The 23,794-nt window shown below is 39.0% G+C and overlaps 1 protein-coding gene and 1 long non-coding RNA gene across 8 annotated transcripts in view; both read right to left on the minus strand.

The window, feature by feature from the left end:
• Positions 1–149: 149 nt before the first annotated feature.
• The window catches only part of FSD1L (fibronectin type III and SPRY domain containing 1 like), a 37,212-nt gene continuing 13,567 nt past the window's right edge, over positions 150–23,794 (minus strand). For 2 of the 7 annotated variants that reach the window (XM_069776631.1, XM_069776635.1), the window contains 11 exons: positions 23,555–23,577; positions 21,048–21,169; positions 17,448–17,657; positions 17,022–17,120; positions 15,138–15,264; positions 14,528–14,584; positions 12,476–12,508; positions 7,314–7,411; positions 6,614–6,865; positions 6,194–6,282; positions 150–4,508 (listed from right to left, as the gene is read on the minus strand). In XM_069776631.1, coding sequence (XP_069632732.1) covers positions 4,389–4,508; positions 6,194–6,282; positions 6,614–6,865; positions 7,314–7,411; positions 12,476–12,508; positions 14,528–14,584; positions 15,138–15,264; positions 17,022–17,120; positions 17,448–17,657; positions 21,048–21,169; positions 23,555–23,577 — 1,230 coding nt within the window. In that variant the 3' untranslated portion in view covers positions 150–4,388. The remainder of the gene's footprint in view (positions 4,509–6,193; positions 6,283–6,613; positions 6,866–7,313; positions 7,412–12,475; positions 12,509–14,527; positions 14,585–15,137; positions 15,265–17,021; positions 17,121–17,447; positions 17,658–21,047; positions 21,170–23,554; positions 23,578–23,794) is intronic. The other 5 variants (XM_069776632.1, XM_069776634.1, XM_069776633.1 and 2 more) reach the window with 5 other exon arrangements.
• LOC138683834 (uncharacterized) lies at positions 10,288–12,469 on the minus strand. Its single transcript, XR_011323286.1, has 2 exons — positions 12,183–12,469; positions 10,288–11,643 (listed from the first exon to the last, which is right to left on the minus strand). It is a non-coding gene; the product is annotated as an uncharacterized lncRNA (long non-coding RNA).

Genomic DNA, 23,794 nt, shown 5'->3' on the forward strand with positions numbered 1-23,794 from the left:
GGCGGCGGCGGAGCCCGCCCCGGCGCTGGAGTGGTGCCACCCCCCCCGCCGGCAGCAGACGGTCTCTGGGCCCCGCCCCAGCGGGAGACCCGCCCCCGCCGGCCGAACCCCGCCGCAAAAGCAGAGAAAACGAGGAAAACCTCGGCACGTCAGATTTCAAACGTCTGTATTAATACAAAAAGCTCGCATCGCACACAAGTCGGAGACATCAGAGTAGCCCGCGGGCTCGAAGGCACCCCTGCCGCTCAGCGAGCGGCCTCCCCCCTCCCGCGGGGTGCTCTCCGCAGGGGCCGGGGCCGCAGCGCTGACAGAGAAGACCCGAGGTACGGCCGAGGTTAACGGCTGCTTAAACCCCGCACCGGCCGCTCAGCGGGAGGCGCGGCAGGACGACGGACGGCGGCAGCAGCAGGCGACGGAGGGTCACCCCTGCTCGGCCCAGTGCCCAGGCGGCGAGGGAAGAAAACCACATCCAGGCTGAACGCCCCGTTCAGACCCTTTGGGCTCAGGTGAGGCGGGCGAGCACTGACCAACAGAACTGGCTGCCGTGGTCTGTTAGACCATGCATCACGTCATTACCTGTGATCCTTTTCAGACTGAGATACTGACTGCTACATCAGATGTTCCTCCTCAGGGAACCGGTTAGTTTCCCCGGTCTTAATGTGAAACGTGGGAGAGCACAAGGGGGCAGGAAACAGGATCTGGACGTTAGCCTCTACTTCTCCCACTTAGAGGATGGCCAAAGAAATAAACCTGTCACCCTCTGCCATCCATATCTGGTATCTGGAGAAGCATCCATCACCTAGACACTTTCTGAAATTAACAGCCCTTGCTGCAGTTTGTACAGCTTTCCAAAGAAGCAATGAAAGTTACAGTTTTCTGATGTATTAAGAACTCAAGGGAAACCTTCAGTTCCTCACAAGTTATTCTGAAGGTATTTTAACTCTGAAAGACCACCAGTCATAAGTATTCAAATTTTTATTTAAAAAAAAAATATCTCATTTTGGTTGTACAGAAAAAAACTCCCGTCTAGCCACCAAACAGCATCAGCTCCAGAGCAGAGAGGCTCAGGCAGTATTAAAGTCACCTGGCATGTTATACTTAGCATTAACTGCAGGGCACAACTACAGACTTTCAAAAGGTCTAACCCATTGCCAAAGAACAACCCTTCCAATTCCTGAAGCGGATTCCCCGAGGAAAATGTAATTTCACAGGCTGCAGGCATCCCTCTCTAGCTGCAGGTACAAACAGTGCACCAACTGCAACAAAGTATCACCAATATATTGGTACTGGACAGACACTAGCTCAGAAAAAAGAAAAGTCTGAAAAAAATAATCTAAAGTGCTTAAGGCAATTATTCATATCCCCATTTACTAAAAACAATTAGACTAGCTGTTAGCAGCAAAAATTTGACACCTGTGCAAACTATTATAGAACAAATTCATCCTTTAAGGGTAAAATGTCACATGTTAAGTACAACTAGGACATCAGTTAAACTAAAACTTGCAAGTCACAAGTCACAGTATGAAATACTTCAAGCTTTCTTCTAACTGTTAAAGAAAAATTACATTTTTACATTGTGCATATCAAAAGGTTGCACTACATCTTGCTAAAAAAACTTTGTCATTTAAATGCTCTTATGTAGGGTTGGAGATTACTCGCGGTTCTTTCTGACTACACATTAACTTACTGTAAACATTCCCTTTCTTTCTAAAAAGGGAAATTTAAATAGGAACTGTAGCTGAACACCCAAGATCAAGCTGTTGACTGGGCAGCACGAACAGGTACTAGTCTATTTAGATGTCTGTTTACCACAGTCATTCAATAGAACAAGTCTCAAAACAAGAAGCATCCACCTTAACTCTCCTCTCTCTGATCACCACCAGGGTCCAAGCATGCAAGTCTCACTCCCTCACATACCACTGAATTCACAGCAGCTGAGTCCCTAGAAGTCCCAGACAGGTGTTCATTGCAGTAAAAAGGAAATAAATGAGTAAGAAATACTTAAGATTACCACACAGACTATTTGGGTAATCACAACATCTGTAGGTAATGTATGAAACAGATTCAGACACTGCTCATTTAAGAACCATGTCACCTTCCAGTATCTTTGTTTCAAGACCCAAGTTTCAAAACACTAAACTGGCAGAGGAAGGTACAGTTAAACTGGGATTTGCTTTGCACTTCCCCCTGCAAAAGAGGTTACAGCTAACTTTGTTCACAATGCAAATATTTAGAGACACTCAACTTCCAGATATAAAATGAACATTAAGGGCTCAACCATCCTGTCAACTTCATGATTTCTCAATAGAAACAAAAATTTTAATACCTGCTCTAGAAAGTAAGAAGAAAATTTAATTTTTCTGCTGAACATCATAACCACTTAATTATGAGTTGTTTCAGGGGATTTCTCATTCTCTTGAGATATCTTGATGGACACAAAGGACACATTGATACTAACAAGATTTAACATGATTAGATGGTTGTGTCTTTATGGACTAGAAGATAGACAGAAGAAAAAGTACTTTGGCCCTGTAGGAAAGGAGCCAATTCATTATGGACCCTGTCACCATGAATTTGAAAGATTTTTCAGGTGATAATAGGAAAAAATCTTCAGTTCGGAAACAGTTGATTCAAGTGCGTATCTAAACATTATTTCTAGGCTCCTGGACTTGGTTAGAGGGAAGAAAGCAGATTTAAACAGTCTATAATACACAAGTAATTCTCATTGAAAAGTTGAGATCCTCCATGAAGAATATAACATGATTTTTTTTAGCTCTCCTACTATTATGAATCATTTGACTATTGTTACTAAGCTTCCAACTATGAGTTGAGATGATGGAACTCCCAGCCTCAACATTCCACTTCCTTTGTGAACCAAAATGTATAACCGCAGATCCAGAAGCAGATCATGTTAGCTGGCAAAGCATTTGCTCACTTTCCACTTTTTCCTTGCCCTTAAAAAAGGGGGAAGGCGTTAAGCTGGAGGCTATAAAGAGATCCTTTAGAATATGATCCTCTGAAAGCTAGTCTCATATCCACATATATATGGCATATGGTACAAGCTAGCAAGTTAAGAGTGGGATGCTATATATATCAGCTACATTTCTGCCAGATAAAGAAATCATGCAATTTTTGGACTTCTCTGGTTATCCAGAATGTTCCAGGAATCCTTACTAGGCTAGTCAAAACAATTAGCAAAAATGTGTGCCTGGGCTCAGAGGGTACTGCCCCATCACCAGGAATTTAGTGCTGCTTCTGCTCAAAGCCAGTTTGATATTGACACAGCTGTTTGAGAAGTCTTAGCCAGCCTTGAAGCTGGCTTGAGAAAAAGTTGAAAGGTGTTTTAGCAATAGCACCTCCCCACACACCATCTTCTCTGGAGAGATGCATTTAAACTGAAACTCTCACACCCTCGCTCCCAGCCTCAGCTGCATGACAGCTTTGCTATCGGCAGACAAAGATTCAATTCGTCATTCACATCTGATGAACAGTGTGAATTGCTGATTATCCAAATCCAATTAGAATAATGTCACAAAACTGGAAAGCCAAGAGATGACCCAAAATTAAAAGCTTCTGAGACAGCAGTACCATGCTGTAGTTTTTAAAAAGCTCTGGATTTTTGGTTCTGAACCTCTTACCTGAAATACTTCCTAGCTCAATGGCTGGCTATCATAATGCATCTTCACTGAGGACATAAGAATGTTTTTAAATACCTTTATATTTTTACATTTTCTGTAATTTGTGATAAACAGGAGCCAAACTCTAAATATATGATATTTAAATGAGTTACTCATGGGAAATAGGAGGATTTTGTAGTGGGGCGGGGGGAGAATCACAGACTGCTCTTACTGTTTCTTCATATCAAGCCTACAATTTCTTATAATATTCTTTTGAAATCATACTGCTGTGATGTTTTACCAGGCTAGGATAGCAAATTAATGTTCTTTTGAAATGCATGTTTGATATCACAAGTTCTAATGGTAAGCCCGGTAATAATAAAATATATTATCATCAAGTAATTCATGTTAGGAGAGCTAAGAAAATGGTATGTCATATTCTTCATAGAAAAATAATATTCATAACAAAAGTAATATTCCAGTCCATAACAAAATGCTTAAATACAGTATTAGAAAAGTACATAGTTACAGGTCTTGATTTCTCTATTTGTTTTTCAAATAGGCAACAGTTCAGTTTTCTGTCTGACATTTCTGTCTGGATTCACAGTAGGTTCCCAATACTTTAGCCCCAAACCTTTGCACTATCAGCACCCAAGGCCTTAAACAGCAATAGGTAGAAAACCCAGTTTAATCCAATGCTCACAAGCTTCTGTGAGTAGCAGCTACACAGAAAAAAAACCATTCAGCAATAGAAGTGTTTAATAGACATTACTAGGCAATATTGTTTAGGCTGCTTGTTGAACCACTCAATCCATTTTCACTTTTCTGGAGCGTTTTCACAGCACTTGGCACCTGCAATCCAGTACTCACTGTAAGCCCACCACACCAGATCTAAGGGAGAAAAAAAAGAAAAAAAAAAATTAAAAATCGATATTCTGACCATCATGAATCATCTACATCTCTCTTCTCCCGTTCCACAATGGAACACAAAACTTATCCTGCAGCTGCATTTGTCTTCTCTCTTGCTCTCTAGTCACAGTACCCTGTAAAAAATTCTAATCACACAGAAGCTAATTTTTAAGACCATAAAGTCTAAGATACTTCACATACTATGCTTTATGACTAAGTTTATAACCAAAGTCTAAGATCTAATACTAAAATACTTGCTCCTAATAGGAAAACTTATTCGAAGACTGATGTGCTAGCAGCAAGTACTTAGAATGACAATGAAAAGCAATAGTCACACTATGTTCCAGGGTCTGAAAGCAGTGCTTAGTTTTAGTATGATACGACAAAATTATGTAACATAGTGCAAAAAAATTATGTTTTGAGAAGCTTCAGGGGCACAGGTGCCAGTGACCTCTATTCTACAACTGAGTTACAGGAAGGAATGTATCTCCACATTTAGGAATAAATTTGAGAGCTGTAATTAAGGAGCTTGTCATTTTTATTTTAACTGTTCAGGCTAACCGAAGCAGTGTCTACAAGGCTGCTATCACTAAGTACTAGGGGCTGTATGAGATGCAGACTAATAGGCTGAAGTGTGGTATGCAAATGTTTCCTTGGATGCCTTAGGAACTGACTTAATGAGTCAGCCTTAGCAATGCTGACTGGGATGACTAACACGTATCCCAACAGTTCTGAAGCTGTTTCTGTTCCCCGTATGTTGAAAAGTATCAGTAAGGCAACTTGCTTAGTCACCTCCAAATAAATAGCTATAACAATCTAGACTCCTATTGTCAGTACATCTAGCCAACAGCAGAAATTGTGAAAGGAATTCTGTCTGATACAAGTGAAAAATCAGGTGTTTGGAAATGCTAGATATAAGGCTGCCTGAGCAAGTTACTACTTTTCCATTCCTCCTCCACGCCCAAAAGAAGAATCAACTGTATTAATTGGCATAATTATACTTTAAAATTGTCATGCTGTGCTTTCTATGGGCTGAATTACAAGAGGCTAGAGATCAGTGCCTAGGCAACTGAGTTGGTCCTATGAACTAGCATTCTAGCCTCCTCCAGATTCCTAAGTTTTCCCAGACCTATACCCTGTCCTTTTCCTATGCATTTTTTGCAAGGTTTGAGTCTTTAGAATTGCAGCAAGTTTTCACTGATTAGCATAGAACCACAAAAAAGTTATGCAGACCAGCGAAATGACTGGCAAGAAAATCCCACTGAACTTCTAAAGATTTGAAAGGTAGAGTCTTGCATCTCAGAGGGAAGCATCTGCTGTTGTTCTGTCTCATGACACCTGCTCTGACAGTCTGCACCATCCCAGGCTCCTATCTGCATCAGTTCAGGTCAATTATTGTAGCAGGCTCATCAGCTACAGGAATGTGCTATTAATTTACCCTATAAAAATTTAATGACTTTTATTTACATAGCTGAGACATCCAGGTGCAGACTTCTCCTATTGGAGTGCTATTATAAGCACACATGAAATCAAAAAGAAAACAATTAAACATCTTCTAAATTGTTAGCCAAAAACAGTGCTCCCAGTTTCTTCCTTCAAAAAACAATTATGTCTTCAGTAAACCAAATTCAGTACTAGAAACTGAACAAAATTTTACAGATACTGACCATGAAGCCTGGTAACAATGGTTGGGTAAACTTTGTTCTGAAGGTGTGTAACAGCTCCTTTGAGTTTGCATTATAAAATGCAAGCTGACCTAAAAGAGGCAGAAAACAATTTGAAATACATGTTTAAATGTTATTGCTGTGTAACTTTTTGTAAAATTGACTCTCTTCCAGGGAAAGGTTTCCAAAACACACTAAATACAGTCCACATGACTGAAAAATTCTCAGTTAGTAGCTCTGTCACACAGGTGAACCCAGGTCATATGACATTACAAGCAGTATTATGGCAAACAGCTTTGGGCCTTATTTTCACAAAACATTGTATCAATCTGGAACTAATGTACTACTTCAGCCTTGTACTGCTTCAACTTGACACAGATAGCTAACTAAGTTTTAGCTCAATCTCCTAAGATTGTAATTTACCTCCATCAAAGTCGCAGTATACTCCTATTCTGTCTGGAACAGGTATATCTAGAGTTTTGGTTTTATTGTTATGTTTTGCTGAAAGTGTGGTTTGCAGCCAGTTGTTGATATGGATGCACCAGCTTGAATTCGTCTTTCCCAGCTGGTCAAATTTCCCCATGTTTCTGTATGTTACTCCCACACTGTAGGATTTGCAGTCCTTCTGGGCTCTCACCTCCCAGTAATGCTGTCCACTTTCAATAGCAGTGTCTCCTACCAAAAAAAAAAATATATTTAGTTGCTATAATTAAATGTACCTTACAATGCTTGCTTCCTTATAGGCACCAGTGATGTCTTCTCTTTTATTTTAAGGTGAAGGCTTAGAAATACAAAAATCTAAACTATAAGGAACAAAAAATTTCATGTACAAGAGAACAGAATGTAAATATAAAATAGAACAGTGAGAGTTTTTACTTACACTCATTAAGACAAGATACATTTAACATCAATTCACATTTAATAGCAGTGAATGTTAATGACTAAGAGCTTTGTAATAAAGAGCTTCAACAGACCTGAAGACACTTGCTGTAGCAAAACTACCTCTGTGCAGCACAGCATCAAGTACCCAGCCTTGAACAATCACAAGTTTTCCCTCAAATTCTTACCCAATCTGCCTTTCCACAGCATTACACCTCTAACAGAAGTTAAAAGTTCACCTTACCCAACACTGTGTATGATTCACCAGTAAAATGATCTCTGCTGCCCCTCGCTGAGGATCTTGCACTAATAGATGTCCTCTTTGGAGATGGTGCACCACTTCTAGAAAATGAACCATTCAAGATTTGGACACAATTACAGAAATGTACACTCAAACAAGTTTTCCCAAGTCAATTAGGGTGCTATAAACATACATAAGCTACTGAAATGACACATTACTTCAGCCACTTAACACCTCTAACAGTATGCATGCACAAAAACTGAGAGAAGATATGACAGCCAGAAAAAATACAAGACGTTGTAGCAAACAAAATCAGAGGCAGCTGAGAAAGGAAAAAAAGCAGATATGTGGCACATGGTTTGAATGAATGCCTGTATAAAACAGTGTTTTGCCTGTACTACACGGAGCCTTGGAGAATTCATCTTTCTGGTTTTCCACATAAGACTTCTAATACATCTTGTAGATCAGCTACAACAATGAGGTAAGTGTGAATACACTACTGGTAATGCCAAAATGCCTAATTTTCACTGGAATTTAAATATTGGTGAATGGGAAAATAACATCACTTGTGTTAAAGGTAGGGGGTTTTGGCACATGTACAGCTTCTATAAGCAATGACTGAAATCCCAGGAAAAAGTACAACCCAGTTGTCCTGGTTTCAGCTGGTATAGAGTTAATTGTCTTCCTAGTAGTTGGTACAGTGCTATGTTTTGGATTCAGTATAAGAATGTTGGTAACACACTGATGTTTTCAGTTGTTGCTAAGTAGTTCTTAGTCCAAAGTCAAGGATTTTTCAGCTTCTCATGCCCAGCCAGCAAGAAGGCTGGAGGGGCACAAGAAGTTGGGAGGGGACACAGCCAGGGCAGCTGACCCAGACTGGCCAAAGGGGTATTCCATACCATGTGATGTCATGTCCAGTATATGAACTGGGGGGAGTGAGGGTGGAGGGATCACCACTCAGGAAGTAACTGGGCATCAGTCGGCAGGCGGTGAGCAATTGCATTGTGCATCACTTGTATATTCCAATCCTTTTATTATTACTATTGTAATTTCATTAGTGTTATTACCATTATTAGTTTCTTCTTTCCTGTTCTATTAAACTGTTCTTATCTCAACCCATGAGGCTTACCTATTTTTTTTTTTTCTCCAATTCTCTCCCCCATCCCACTTGGCAGGGGCAGGGGGGTGAGTGAGCAGCTGTGTGGTGCTTAGTTGCTGGCTGGGGTTAAACCACAACACGAATGAAGAATTAAAGGAATAAAATTCTGATAATTTTATTTCAAAATAGACATCCTAAAGATGATACAAAACCCAAGAGTGTCAACTCTAAACATAATTTATATGAAAAAAAAGATGAAGTGAGACTTCCAGAGTTTAATGCAGCACACCTCTTCTCAAAAAAAAAAAAAATCAAAACCAAAAGTATATTGAAGGGTGGGGATTTATCTGATTATATTAACTCTATCAAAGACTACACAAAAGAAAATTGTGTCACAATACATTGTGCTGAGAAGCACACAGCAAGTCCTCAAGAGTCACTACAAAATTTAAGAGTCTAATCCCAATCAAGAAAGTCTTAGATTTTCTAATCATACTTTTCAAAAGCATTCTCAGGAAGCAACAGCAAAATAAATGGAAGACACACTTCACTCTGGAGAATACTCTAATGAGCAATCAGTTGCATAAAAGAATAATTTTCACCTAATGAGGTTTTCAAACATTTTATTTTACCTCAGTTATGCCCTCAAAAATAATTCCTAGCAATTTAACAATTAAACAAAACGAAGGCTATATGCAAATTACAGTGAATATTAAGCCTCAGTAGCCAGGGAATCACATCTGGTTATTATTTTAAAGGCAATCAGTAGGAAAGAATTTTAACTTCTCAGAAATAGCTATGCAGTTTACAGTTTAATTTCATAGACGAAAAAATTTAAAAGTACAAAATAAGTCTCTGAAATACACATGTGAAATAATTTTCAAATCCTCATCCTCTGTAGTCCATCAAACATTAGCCTTAGAAGAGTTACCACACACAAAAGAAAGTTTTCTCTCCAACTTTGCCTTCAGCTGGTAAAGCTAATTGCTACTTAAATGTCTACTAATACAGTGAAGTTTAGCTTGTTTCCTTTCTGATTCAGTCAATACTGATTTCAAGCTTTCTGGAACTGTTCTCAAATACCATTTCATAAAGGGTTAGAAAATGTCCCTTTTGCCTAATACCTTCATTAAAATAAAGTCACATGGGAATCAAAAGCTGAGTTGTATTAAGCTGTCATACATAAGCATGCTAGAATCTCTGGTTCATCTTCATGACTAAATCTGTTTCATTCCAGTTACAGAAGTCTACAAGAAATCACTGACGAAAAGGTTGTCTACTTTAGCATCACCATTTAGCATATAAGTTTGCCAGTACTGATCAGAAGAGAGCTGAGCTTCTAAATTGCTTGCAAGAGTTACATGAAGGGAGTAAGCATACGTTGTGCAGGTGCACCACATCAAATGCTTTTGAATTTTGTTAACATGGAGGAAGCTACAATTTACTTACCAAAGAAAAAAGCAACAAGTGATAGCATGAAAAAAAGAAAAGGTAAAGCCAAGAATTAAAGCATAATTTCAGGGGGAACCATCACTCTTTGCAGATTCCATTCTGCTTCAAGTGTATCAGAGATGATTCACTCACAGTGCCAAGAAAAGCTGCTGAAATTTTCTATTAGATTCAGTGTAAGTGAGTTACACAGAAAGCAATGTGGCCATTTAGAGAATCACCAGAAGAAAAATATGCAAGTGCTTTGCTAGTATTTTCTCAAAGTTAGGGAGACATTAAAAGGTTCTCAATACTACTCATTTTGTTCAAGTCTTCTGTAAATGGCCACTGCACGTGCTTTGTCCACTCAAAATCTTAACAGCCTTTACCAGTTCAGACAATGACATTAAATATTTGGTATAAAAGTTTGAAAAAACAGGTTTTGTTTGGTTTTCTTTTTTTCTCAGTGCTTAATTCTCCCTTCCAATAGGAAAAGGCAGGAAATTTCATAGCAGATAGTTTGGTTCCCATTTTCCCATACAACACAGTCTTCATTAGCTAGTATAGTAACGGATGCATTTCTTCCACTATTCAGTGACCAGATATTCTCATCTTATGATTAGGATTGTAGCCTACAGCACTGCAGTTAGTCTCAGTTTTCTTACCCATTTCAGCAAATAAAAAATATTCCAAGCAATATGTATTCTCTTTTGGAGAAGAAAGGTCAAGGAGGGATATCAGAAGTTATCCAGAGGCTTTTTTTTCTACTCTAATAAATGTTATAGATCATTACGCATTTTATTGCCATCATGTCTTTCCAACCCTTTGAAAGCTTCACATTGGATGTTTAAAACAATTATACTGCAACTCTTTCCACCAACTATGGAGCTAGCTTCAAATTTTCTCTCTAATGCAGACAATATTGCACAGATACTCTTTAACAGGGAACAAAAGCCTCCTGCAAGAATCAAAGCTCATCCGAATCTCTTGCTAGAAAAGGTCAGCCTGAGATGCAAAGTTGAACATATGAGCATGTCCTTCTACCAAAGCAAAGGCCAGAACTAGGGAAGTTCTTTACTGACAACCACAAAGGGAGTCCAAGGTATAAGACACCCAGAGTTTGTTGAGCAAGTAATGATATCTCCAAGGCAGTTTTAAAACTTAGTTTAGCAGAAATTGATACAATTTGTGTAGTAGAATTACTGACACTGCACAGCTTCAAGAGCTTGTTTTGCCTACACAAGCTTTTTTTTACTGCTGATCTTAAGCCAAAGATATACCCACCTGATGGATGAATACAGAGGAGTAGAACGTATAAGAAATTAGGAACCTGGGCATTTGTTTTGGTCCCACAACTTCTAAACCAGTGAAAAAGAGCAAGAGAGCAAGAACGGGAGAAGTAATTTCTCAAACTGGAGTACTACTAGAAAAATCATGAAAAAAATTTACACTAAAAACCACAATTGCACAAGGAATAGGAGAGTATTTCAGCTGCCTTTACATATCAAAAAAGAGGTTCTCATTTGAACAATTAGTTCCACAAGTAGAATTGCCATGAAGCTTTTTACACATGCCATCAGGCTAAACTTTATCCTCTTTGTAAGTGTAAAAACACTTACTTCTTTTCCTCTGATGTCTAGTAACAGCTATAGCACAAGTTTGGAGGCAAAAAGGTTTTCAGATTCAAAAATAAGAACTAAAACAACTGAAGTTCTCAGAAAGGAGCTCTTTTCTGCATTTGTAAAAAATTCAGTGTGCCATCATGTGCCAGAAGATTAAGTAAGCATCAATATATCTGTAAGTGTCCTGGTTTCAGCTGGGATGTAGTTAACTGTCTTCCTAGTAGCTGGTACAGTGCCATGTTTTGAGTTCCGTATGCGAAGAATGTTGATAACACTGATGTTTTCAGTTGTTGCTCAGTAGTGTTTAGACTATAGTCAAGGATTTTTCAGCTTCTCATGCCCAGCCAGGGCACCTGACTCAAACTGGCCAACAGTGTATTCCATACCATGTGACGTCCCATCTAGTTTAGGAACTGGGAAGTGGGGGGCAGGGATTCGCCGCTGGGGGACTTGCTGGGTGTCGGTCAGCGGGTGGTGAGCAATTGCCCTGTGCATCATTTGTACATTCCAATCCTTTTATTACTACTGTTGTCATTTTATTAGTGTTATCATTATCATTATTAGTTTCTTCTTTTCTGTTCTATTAAACCGTTCTTATCTCAACCCAGGAGTTTTACTTCTTTTCCTGATTTTCTCCCCCATCCCACTGGATGGGGGGGGAGTGAGTGAGCGGCTGCGTGGTGCTTAGTTGCTGGCTGGGGTTAAACCATGATAGTAAGTAACAGCGATCTTTGTATCAACACTAGAATACATAATGCTCTTCCAATTATTGCAAATCAGGTCTCCCACACACTAGGAAGGATGCATCCTTCCAGGTATATTGCTTTCTGGTCACTGGAAAATATATACATAATCTCTATGAATCCAAATTAAACTTCAAAATAATTTTTAAAAGCATATGTGTACTGTTACTGATAAAGGCTATTAGATTTCTCACTATGTCAAGCAAAGGAAAGTAGCATAGACCCCCAACAAAACCAGGAGCTAGATCCTAGGAATAAAAGGTATATTATCACCTTCTATTGCTCTTCAGCAGAGGATTCTGGCCACTGTCAACAGAAATAAGTAGTCATTAAAGAACTCCTCTATTACTATAGTAAGGTATCCCCATTTTTTAGATGCCGTTAAAACTTATTCTACCATGCTTCTGGCAGTATATGCCTATAAGGAAGGGATTTGTTCATAAATTATCTCAAGCAGTGCTCTTTATACCACAAAGCACATGTTCAAAGTCAATTAATTGCCTTTGAGGAAGAAGTAGCCAGCTCTGTGGACAAGGCAAGAGAAATGGACACTGTTCACACCTTGACTTTAGCAAGGCTTTTGACCCATTCCCACCTCAAAAGACTGGGTAGTGGGTCATAACAACCGTGTACAGAACCAGTTGAACACCAGGCTCACAGCTACGGATAGTATTTTCCAGACGAGAGAATCCCACACAACAAGACAGGCTGGGGGACAACTGAGGGAAGAGCAATTCTGCAGAAATGCAGTTGGGAGTCTTGGTGTACAACCAGAGCCGACAACAGGTGGACAACAACAGTGGGCAACACACTGCACTATGCCCTTGTGGCAGAGGTGGCCAACCACTTCCTCGGCTGTAGCAGCAAGACAGCAACCAGAAGGCCAAGGCAAGTGACTCTTCCTCTCAGTTTGGCACTTGTCAGACTGAGTCTGAAGACTTGTGTCCAGATCTGGGATCCTCAGGACTATACAGTGACATACTAGAGCAAGTCCAGTGGAAGGCCAACAACACAATTAAGGGACTGGAACACAGGAAGACAATTGGGTTTGCTCAGCCTCAGGAAGGCAAGAGATAATTACTGTCTTGAATGACATAACAGGAAGGTACAGAGAAGACTGAGTCAAGACTGAGTCAGGCTTTTCTCAGAGGGGTGCACTCTGATAGCTGGGAGGCACCTGGTACTCATTGCACCACAGGAAATTCCAGTCAGATATCAGGATACTCCTCCCCTCCCATGAAAGCAGCCTGGGAATAGAGGCCTAAGCAAGTTAACACACTCTTCATCCTTGGATATATTCAAGGCTCAGCCAGAGTAGACTGATCTAGTGATGTTCTTCAAACCATATTCAGTGATTCTGAACAGCACACATCTAAGTGCCCAACACTCAATAATCTACTAAGAATTCTGTTGAAGTTACTTAAGTACTTTTCCTAGATGAAAATAGTTGGTAAACATGTTTAGTGCTGCCACTTTTACAAGAGTTATGTTCCACTATCCATTATCTTTTGCTATCAGGTTTGTTTCATTGGTACCTCTACCTCACCAATGTGGGTTATGAGATAAATTCAACCACCACCTACCTATATTACCAGTTTTATTTAGCCTTATGCTTTTTCAAAAGGACAAAGCAGCCAGCTCTTTCCTTATTTTTTATAGTAGAAAAGCTTTCTATTCACCAGTACTGACCTGCAACACCACTAAATACAGAATTACATCAGTTGCTTACTGACATTTACCTTATCTACTGTATTGGGTTTGCGTGGCAAGGTTTTGGTAGCAGGGGCACTGCAGGGGTAGCTTCTGTAAGAAGATGCCAGAAGCTGCCCGCACATCAGATGGAGCCAATGCCAGCTGGCTCCAAAATGGACCCACCACTGGCCAAAGCTGAATCAGCGACAGTGGTAGTGCCACTGTGATAACATATTTAAGAAAGAGTAAAAACTGCTGTGCAGGAGCAGCTGGGAGACAGGAGTATAGCTAACCTGCACCCTGTGGAAGACCTCACATCAGGGCAGGTGGATGTGCCCTGAAGGAAGCTGTAGCCCATGGATAGGCCACATCGGAGCAGGTTTGCTGGCAGGACCTGTCGCCCTATGTGGGACCCACACTGTAGCAATCCATTCCTGAACGATGTACCCTGTGAAAAGGACCCACACTGGAGCAGTTTCTGAAGGACTGCAGCCTGTGGGAAGGGCCCACGTTGGAACAGTTTGTGAAGGACTGTCTCCCTTGGGTGAGACTCCATGCTGGAACAGGGGAAGAGTGTGAGGAAGAAGGAGCAGCAGAGACAACACATGATGAACTCACCATGACCCCCATTACCTGTGCCCCTGTGCTGCTTGCAGGGAGGAGGCAGAGAGTTCAGGAGTGAAGTGGAGCCTGGGAAGAAGGGAGGGGTGAGGGCAAGGTATTTCAAGATTTGTTCTTATTATCCTACTCTGACTTTTGATTGGTGGTAAGTTAATTTAAATTTCCCCAACTCAAGTCTGTTTTGCCTGTGACAGTAATTGCAGAATGATCTCCCTGTCCTTGTCTCAGACCCACAAAGCCTTTTGTCATATTTTCCTCTCTCACTGTCCAGTTGAAGAGGGAAAGAGCAGCTTGGTGGGCACCTGGTGGCTACTCAAGGTCAACTCACCACATCTACAAGTTATTCCAGTGCCTTGAATGATACCCTAACAAATGTATTTTAAAAAGAACTAAATCCTATTTAATGATTAAGACACATTTCTAATAGCATCCATAAATAGCCTACACATCTGTGTGACTGGGGAAGGGAAATAAAAAAATTAAAATTTCTTCGAGAGATTTCTGAATGAAAATTCCTTTGGTGTCCCACTGTCCTCAAGTGCTTTAACTCCCCCCGCCTTCTTCCCTTAACTGCCAGACAAGACATCCCAGACAACATAAATATATGCAAAACAGCTCTTACCTGCTTTTATTTTCCTTCCCTTTTATTTTTTCTTGGCCTTTGCCTCCAGTAGGATCCCATTCAACATAGGTATCCTCAACCTTCAAGTTCAGATGAGATGAAGTACTGTCCAAACTGAACACAAATGCTGGTCAAGACAAAATGCAAAACAGTGAAATGGTATAATGCTCTCTTCCAACAGTGGCTATTTATAGAAAATGATAGAAGCTGTGGTAGAATTGTAGCAGAACACTATTTGACTTAATAGAGGCATCAACTTTTTAGTCTGATGTTTGTAACCACGGTAAGGAACCCTTTAAATAAAGCCCAACTACCTACTTTGGTGTAGCCTATGCACTGAAGGTGAGTTTTTTCATCTTTATAATGCTGCAGTATCAGCAATTAAATTCAGCTAGTGCCTTCTGCTAGTTACAGCCTACTCCCTAGATTCTTACAATCACACATGATTTAAAAGCGTATGCTTATTTTCAACACTCTGCAGCACTGATTCTCCAACAAGGTGTTTATGATTAATAAGGATTGCAAACTTGGAGAATACTAAATTGACAGGGTAGCACATACAGGCAGAGTTGAACTGTGAAGTCAACTGCAGATACAAGAACAATAGAGGGTACATGCAACTAGAAGAGACTTTGTATTTATTGCAGCCAAGTCCTTCATGCAAGAAAACAAAACTAATAAACATCTTTAGGGAACTTAGTATGTTGTATTTACAGAGTATTCTGTAAGTGTCCTAATACCATCAGATATTATAGTCTTATTCTGAAAGAAAGTATACTTGAGATTTTTAAGAGTTTAGACCTCAATAGTACACAAGTTTAAAAACCAATAAGGTAAGCACATGGACAGGGATACTGAGTTTCTATGGGCTGATTATTAAAGAAAGTAAACTAAACGTTCACACAGCAATAACAAAAATAATATGGGAAGCATGATAACTGCCCAAATAATCAAAATCAGAATTATTTTTCTGGTACTGGAGTAAGGAATGTAAGTGGCTATTAAATGGATACTATATATCTGACAATGACTGTTGCTTAAGAGTATTAAAACTGTTTTAGAAAAGTTACCAAAATGCCCATCAGCTCATTCATTTTGCATATAGCTTTGTTTTCATAAAGTAACATTTACAAGTAACACAATTTATATTTTAATTGTCCAGTTCATATCAGTCGTTTTGGCCTTTACACTACACATTTGGCTATAAAGCCTCAGCATCATTATCTCCACCACAGTAGTTAAAACATGTGTTCTGTCACAAAACACCACTTCCAAGAAATTTTTCTTCTAGTTTAATTACAAAATGATGTTAGGAAGCCACCATCCTCAGACCAATTGATTACTAACACAATGACTTAAGAACTTCAGCAATTTGGAGCTGCCTATTTTTTTTTTTTTTAATATTGACAGTGATTAGACTTTACAGGTACAAAGTCAAAAAAATCCTTTCCAGCACCTTTTATTTACAGAAAGCTATTACCTGTCACATCCCAAGTACCAATCACCAGCCAACTACACCAACAGTTTAGATGCCATAAGAGTCCTACTGATGCTCAGCCACAAGGTTCACCTTCTCTTGCCATATGTTGGCATGATGTAGTGGCACATAATATTGTCAATCCACAGATCAAAACAATCAATGTCAAACCCTGTTGGAAAAGTTACATCACTACCTCATTTTTAGTGTCTGAATGCTAGAAGGCCAGATTTGTGCCAATAAGATTCTTAATCCTTTAAAGAAATGGTTGTCTTCCTTTTCACTTAGGACACATTTCAGCAGTGCTCATGCAGAAGCAGACTTAACATACAAGTTCATATATGAAGGCAGAACAGTAAGCACAGGGTTTTCACTACATCTAAGGTTAAGAGTCTTTCAAATTTTACCTTTGGTTTCCAGGGTCACAGGATCAGAGTACTCCCCTGCCACAGCTTTGTTGCAAGCTTGTACTCTAATGTTGATGTATTTTGTATCAAATTTCAGACCTAAAAAGTGAATGTTTAGAAACTTGAATTGATATTAATTACTGACAGTTTTTACAAGACTAAGATCTATTCTATGTAGCTGTCTTCCATTTATCTCAATCTGCAAAAAACAAGCTTAAATATCAGTGTGAACTTCATTTAACACGATATTTTATAAAACTTCAAAGTCAAAATAAAAGGCAGAGCCATTACTGTACGAAGCACCCAAGACTAACGTGAAACAATAGAAGCTTCATTACATACAGGAAAATGAGTATTTTGCAAAACTTCCAAGCATAAAGAGTTATACCAATATTCTTGGTTTTGAAGTATAAAAAACCCCTTTACCTGATAATGTATATTCAGTAGCTTTAATATAGTCTATCAGTTCCCAACGCTGTTCATCTTTTACTCGAGGAAGCCCATCAAAGTTGGTTTTCCTATACTCCAGTACAAAATGATCAATTCTGCTGTCTTCTTCAGGCATTTTCCACGATACTGTTATGCAGTTGTCAGCAACCAGACATGCTGCTAGATCTATCTCTGGAGGTTTAGGGACTGCAGAAAGACAAATATACAGATCAGTTTAAAAAGAATGGACTGAATATTAATTTATTCTCCTTGGATGTATAGAGTTCAGAAGTTGCTCTTGGCCCAGTAACATTCCTTTTAGAGGATCTATTCCATTAGCAAAGCACGATAGAAGACTAGGCATATCACTTTCACTTAGCATGCATTTTACAAAATGAGAAATACAAATTAGCTCTAGAGTGAATATTTGCATCACATTTTCCAGAAGTTTGTTTTGTCACTAAGTTGGTGTGATCGCCTTCTGGAAGCAGTAAGAAAGACATGCTACAATAGAGTGGACTTGGAATTATGAACCTACATTTAGAATAACACTACACAGGAAGAACATTAAGAAGCAAAGTTTTATTTGAGTCTTTGGAAGGTAAGTATAGCTGCAGCCCTCCAACAGTATCATTTAAGTTTACTTTCCTGACTACGGACAACTATCAGTGTAAGTTTCCACTAGCCAATCAGCAGTTACCTAGTTTTCTTTCCTCTTCATCATTTGTCTTGAAAGAAGGGGAAAGAATTCCTAAGATTCACTAAAGAAAATACCGAACTTTTGTTTATAGACAATAGAAATCTACCTCCATGAAAACAAAGAGCACTCAGGTAATTGGAAAATGTTTTTCAAAAGAAGGTGTTTACATACTCTTCATAGTGTCCAAAGTACATTCAAGGAAGATTTTTGCTGGAGAAAGTGAAGATGTTTTATTGTGTGCAGTTTTTGGAGGAAGGATCAGCTTGAAATCTATATAAAGTGGCCTGCAAGTCAACATATCAAGCAGGAACATCAAACAGTACAATACTGATGCATCTGTGGAACTGACAGACCTGCAGATTTTGTCTGTTAAAAAACATCCCTCTTCATAACACTTAAACCCTTAACTGTGTTGATCTGTATAGGTATGCCCCAGTGACCAAGTCCTAATTACATACAGGTTGCCTTTATGCAGTTGAAAACTATTTCTTGAACAGATTGTTAGCCATGAATCCCCTCCACAATGACTGATGACAATCAGCATCACATTAATTATGGTTGAGACATTTAGAGATGTGTAATTTTACCATGCAGATCCAAACATCTCCTAGCTATAGCAGGTCCACTAGAAGCAGAAGGCCTGGTTTGCTTTATGCACACTACTTCACATCCTCCCACACTCTCCCTTCATGATCCATTCAAATATTTTAACCTAGCACTAGTGAAACGCACACTTTTACCCCTCACATCCCTGCAGTTCAAGCCAAGCAGGAATTACACTGAAACTCGTGGCAGAGGTTTAAAATGCTGAAGAACAAATAAGCGCCACAGAAGAGACTGAAAGCAAAAGTATTCAAGTCTGTACTGGTTTTGGCTGGGACACAGTTACGTTTCTTCATAGAGGCTTGTATGGTGCTATGCTTCAGATTTGTGATGAAAACAGTTTTGGTAACACAGGGGTTTTAGGCCTTTTCTGTTTCTCACGCTGCCCCATCAGCAAGTAGACTGGGGGTTCACAAGAAGTTGGGAGGGGACACAGCCAGGACAGCTGACCCCAACTAACCACAGGGATATCCCACACCGTATGACATTATGCTCAGCAATAAAAGCTGGGGGAAGGAGGAAGGGAGGGACCTTCAGAGTCATGGCATTTTGTCTTCCCAAATAACTGTTACACATGATGGAGCCTTGCTTTCCTGGAGATAGCTGAACATTTGCCTGTCAATGGGAAGTAGCAAATGAATTCACTTATGCACACAGCTTTTGCTTCACCTATTAAACTGTCTTTATCTCAACCCACAAGTTTTTTCATGTTTACCCTTCTCATTCTCTTCTTCATCGCACTGCGGCAGGGGAGAGTGAGCAAGCAGCTGTGTGATGCTTAGCTACCCACTGGGATTAAACCATAACAAATTCTCAAGTGTTGATCACATGCAGTTGCCATCAAATTTCAAAGTCATCCAACAATTCTTTGAGAATTACATCAGTAAGATCTCTTCTTAGGCAAAAGAAAAATTAAGATGAGGACAAGTATTTCAGAACATATACCTCTAAGTTTAGCTACCTACTCCCATTATTTTTGTCATGGTGTAACACCCGAGATAAAGAACCTCCCACATGTTTGGAGTGACCATAATTCTGGCAAGCAGTGTTCAAATGCATGCACTACCACAACACCAAACCTGTTTTCAATTCCCACACTAGGGCATCAGTATGAAGGTCTATCAATGCTCTGCAATTTTGCCTGCGACAGTTTGAACTATCAGTATTTGGTGTCAGAGTAATTTCATAGCTTAGCACTACAGTAGAAGAAAGCAAGATACCCAGACACTTAATTGTTCTGTCTACAAATCAAAGGCACAAACAATTTAAACTCCTGCATATTTGATACAGAAAGTGATGTACAAGAAAGGTCATACTAAATAATATCTTCATCTAGATATAAGACTTTGTTCATGCTTGCCATTATATCTTTGCACTCCCCTTCCTGATAAACAGGTACACTGTGATCAGCTTACCTACCTTGTTCCTTTATCTATGACATAGAGCAATGATTGCCAGCCAGAGTCTAAGACTAAAAGGTTAATTTCTGCCTAGACACTCCTAGTTGACCACTAGGAATAATGTTGGTAGTTTACTACACCTGCTACCACATACAGTACCTGTATCATACAAGATAAATGGGCAGAAATGTAAACTGATGCTGCCAAGTCCTTAACATATTTGGATTAGTGACCTAGAGATGAAACAATTTACGTCCCTGCTAGCATTACTCTTGTCAATATAGTCTTGGTATTAGTCAAGGGCAAAGAAGTTTAAATAGGAAAGCAATGTCAATAAAAAGACATTAAAGACATATACTGCACCTAAGTTTACTTTCAAAAGTAACAAATAGATGCATCAATACACATTTTGTATTACGGTAATATCACTGCCCTAGTAGGTTATCCCTCTCTCGCATTTCAGACCATATCACCACTCTTGTACGCAACATATTACCTTACAGTTCCATGCATAACTACTGCAGATGACTAGGACTTTGGAGTGTTACTAAGCATCAAGCTAGCAGATACAGTCCTGAGAAACTTAAAATAACTTCAGGAAGTACAAAGGAACTGACAACTCAAGAAAAAACACAGTCTGGAAGACTCATTCTTGCTTCTGAGATCAATGTTATTTTCTGAAATGCTATATTATGTAGAAATTAACATAATATAAATAGAAAACTCTTTTACCCTCAAGGTATTCAGCATGACATCCAATGAACAAGAATGAATTTAGGTACTCTGAAAAATTTGCTCATTAGGGTGCAAGAGGTATGCCTTTGTTTTGTTTGTTTTAAATATAGTAAATTGTTCATGTAGTAACAGATTAAACTCACTGTATACAGTTTTTACCTGGCAAAAACTTTACAGACTGGAGCATCCGCCTTTCCAGAGCGAAGTCCACCATCAAATGAGTCATACTATCACTGACCTTTGGTTTCAGAGAGATGCGGAACGCTGAAGCCATTGTGACTCTAAAGTCAAGAAAGCAGCATTAGCAAAATGTATTTTGCATTGTTTAAGTCCTATAGCCATTTTCAAAAACAGCAATCAGATAATCTGTATTGTTAATGTCAAACTGTTAGCCAAAATACTGATCAAAGACCAGAACATTCTTATAACAGATAACTGTTTACCATTTAGCACAGACTCCAAAATAGAAACTTTTGCTAATGTGACTGTCTCAAAGAGAACATGGTGCCAGCTTCCAGTTATTCCGTATTACTAGAAAAAGAAATACTAGGAGTGACTAGAGAAGAGCTTAAAACTTCTTTTACTAGTGAAAAAGACCTTGGATAAGAGACAAAACAAAACTCATATCACTTTACACAAAATCAGGAAGTATGAAAAACCTAAAGCACTGCAGAATCAGGATCACGTTTTATATACTTCAAAATTTGAAGCTTAAACCTTTAAAGAGGTCCAAAGACTTTCCTGCTTGACAAAACCCACTCATTAGCTCCAAAGTGCGTTTTCACATTAGATATTGCTCAGGAGGCATTTATAAATAGCAGTGAACAAGCTGAATATTCTGATTTCATATCTACCTCTGAACCTATGAGGGGATGAAGAAATGGTTAAGTTGCAGACACCATATTGCTTTGGAACATGCAAGTATCAGATCGTTCTTACAAGATACACTGAAGCACAGGTCCCATTTCCACTCCTGAAATCTTAGCTCAGTCCTTATTCTGAATACTCCTAAGACACTCCTGGACTCCATCAACTACACCACCAAAAAAAGGAGGACAAGTCTCTTGTACAGATCTGTAACTCTGAAAACATCAGGCCACACAGCAGAATTTGAATAACATTGATTCAGACAGCACACAGGTCCTAACTCCTGCTTTAAAAAACAGAGATTGTTAACTAGAAAGTAATATACACACCACAAAAAGTTAACTGCTAACACTTGCATCCAATTTACACCCACAGATCTGTGGCACCTTTAGAACACCTAATAGCTCACAGGAAGCGATACATTAAGTACTTCACTAGTATTGTGTACTAACTACAGGTACATTAAAGAATGGTGAAAACCAAAAAAATCAGGTAGTGAAGAAGGGGGAGGAAATATGAAGTTGAGTATTAAAGACAGAAGCATTACAATTTTAGGATATAAAACAATTATGACACTGAACTGAACATCATAAGAGACAGGTCAATTGATTTCCCAAGACAGAGTTGATGTTCTGAATTCAGTATGGGCTGCCTAGCAGATTCAACTGTTTAGCCAGATGGGCAGAGTAAATCTTAAGGAAGGATAATCCTCTAATTAGCAGTAAGAGAACACTGAGTAGTCAGCTTCAGACATCTTTTTAACTTCTGTTTAGACACTGATCTTAGACAGAGAACCAGCCACAATTGGTTCAAAAGGATTAAATCACACAGCACTTCAAGAAACTGGAAGAGTAAGAGGATGCTTATTACAGATAAAAAGTATTAAGATTCCTATCACTGCCACTATCCCTCTGATTTGTTAAGGACACTAAATCTTTACCCTTGAAAAGTAAAGATTAATTTCTCTAGCAACTACTCATTTTACAGAAAGCTTCAGAGAATTTAGACAATCAGACCCTTCCTTGAAAACCTGTAAATTGAAAGCCAACCTATTTGGTTCTTGAGAGCAACATCCACTAGAAACACCCTGTGAGCTGTCTTTCAAAATATTATGCACATTGTAGTAAGTTTTCCGAACCAGAAAGTCAGACTCTCAGAACATAGTTATTCCTCCAAGTGAAGAAAAACTGCTTTAGCATTTATTTTGAAACAGTAAAGTTTTGCTTTCTAAACAATAGTTTGAAGACATAGTTCAAAGAAATAGCAATTTCACTAACATTAGCCAGTGATGTCACCAGAAGTATTTCAACAGCTACAAGACCTTTTACACTCAAAAGGAAAATTAGCTAGCAAAAGTCTGTAAGTACTTAAAAACCCGCCAACAACAAGATTCTCCCATAATTTAAAGGGGCAGAGTCAGCTTGAAACATTATAAAATTTCACCCATCGGGTATAATAAATCAGAAGTTTAGTATTAATAATAATTAATGATGTATTGTCTTAACAGCAAAACCAAACAAAACCAAACAAAACCACTAATAGCTGCTGCAGAGCTCTACTTCCCTGCATTAAAAACATCTTTCCCTTTACCAAGGTATGAAAGGCCAACAGTCAGCAAGGAAAAACACTACATGAGAGGCATAGAAGTTTTTAGTTCTCTCTCAAAAGTTGTGATGTCACAACACTTAGGGAAGAGTCAATGAATTTAATTTAAGCTGACTATGACCCTTTCAAAATAAATGGATTTTTGAGGATAAGGTTAATTCAAAGACACAAAAGCAATAGACTTTGTACTGTACCTATCTTTGATCTGTCTGGCAGCCTTGATGCATGTCAGGAAGAAGAAAGAAAAAGTAGTTAGTATTTCCATGCAAGTATCAATTGCAGTAACATGCAAGAAGGCTGAGAACAATTTCAGCTGTATTGCTCAGATTTAAAGATCTAAATGAGTTTCACATTCCCATCAAAATAAGTTTTCCCATAAAGCATGTTAATAGTATTGGTTAGAACTGCAACAAGTATCACCTGGGAAAAAAATT

This window comes from Haliaeetus albicilla, chromosome Z (genome assembly GCF_947461875.1).
Source record: "Haliaeetus albicilla chromosome Z, bHalAlb1.1, whole genome shotgun sequence".
Lineage (NCBI taxonomy): Eukaryota > Metazoa > Chordata > Aves > Accipitriformes > Accipitridae > Haliaeetus > Haliaeetus albicilla.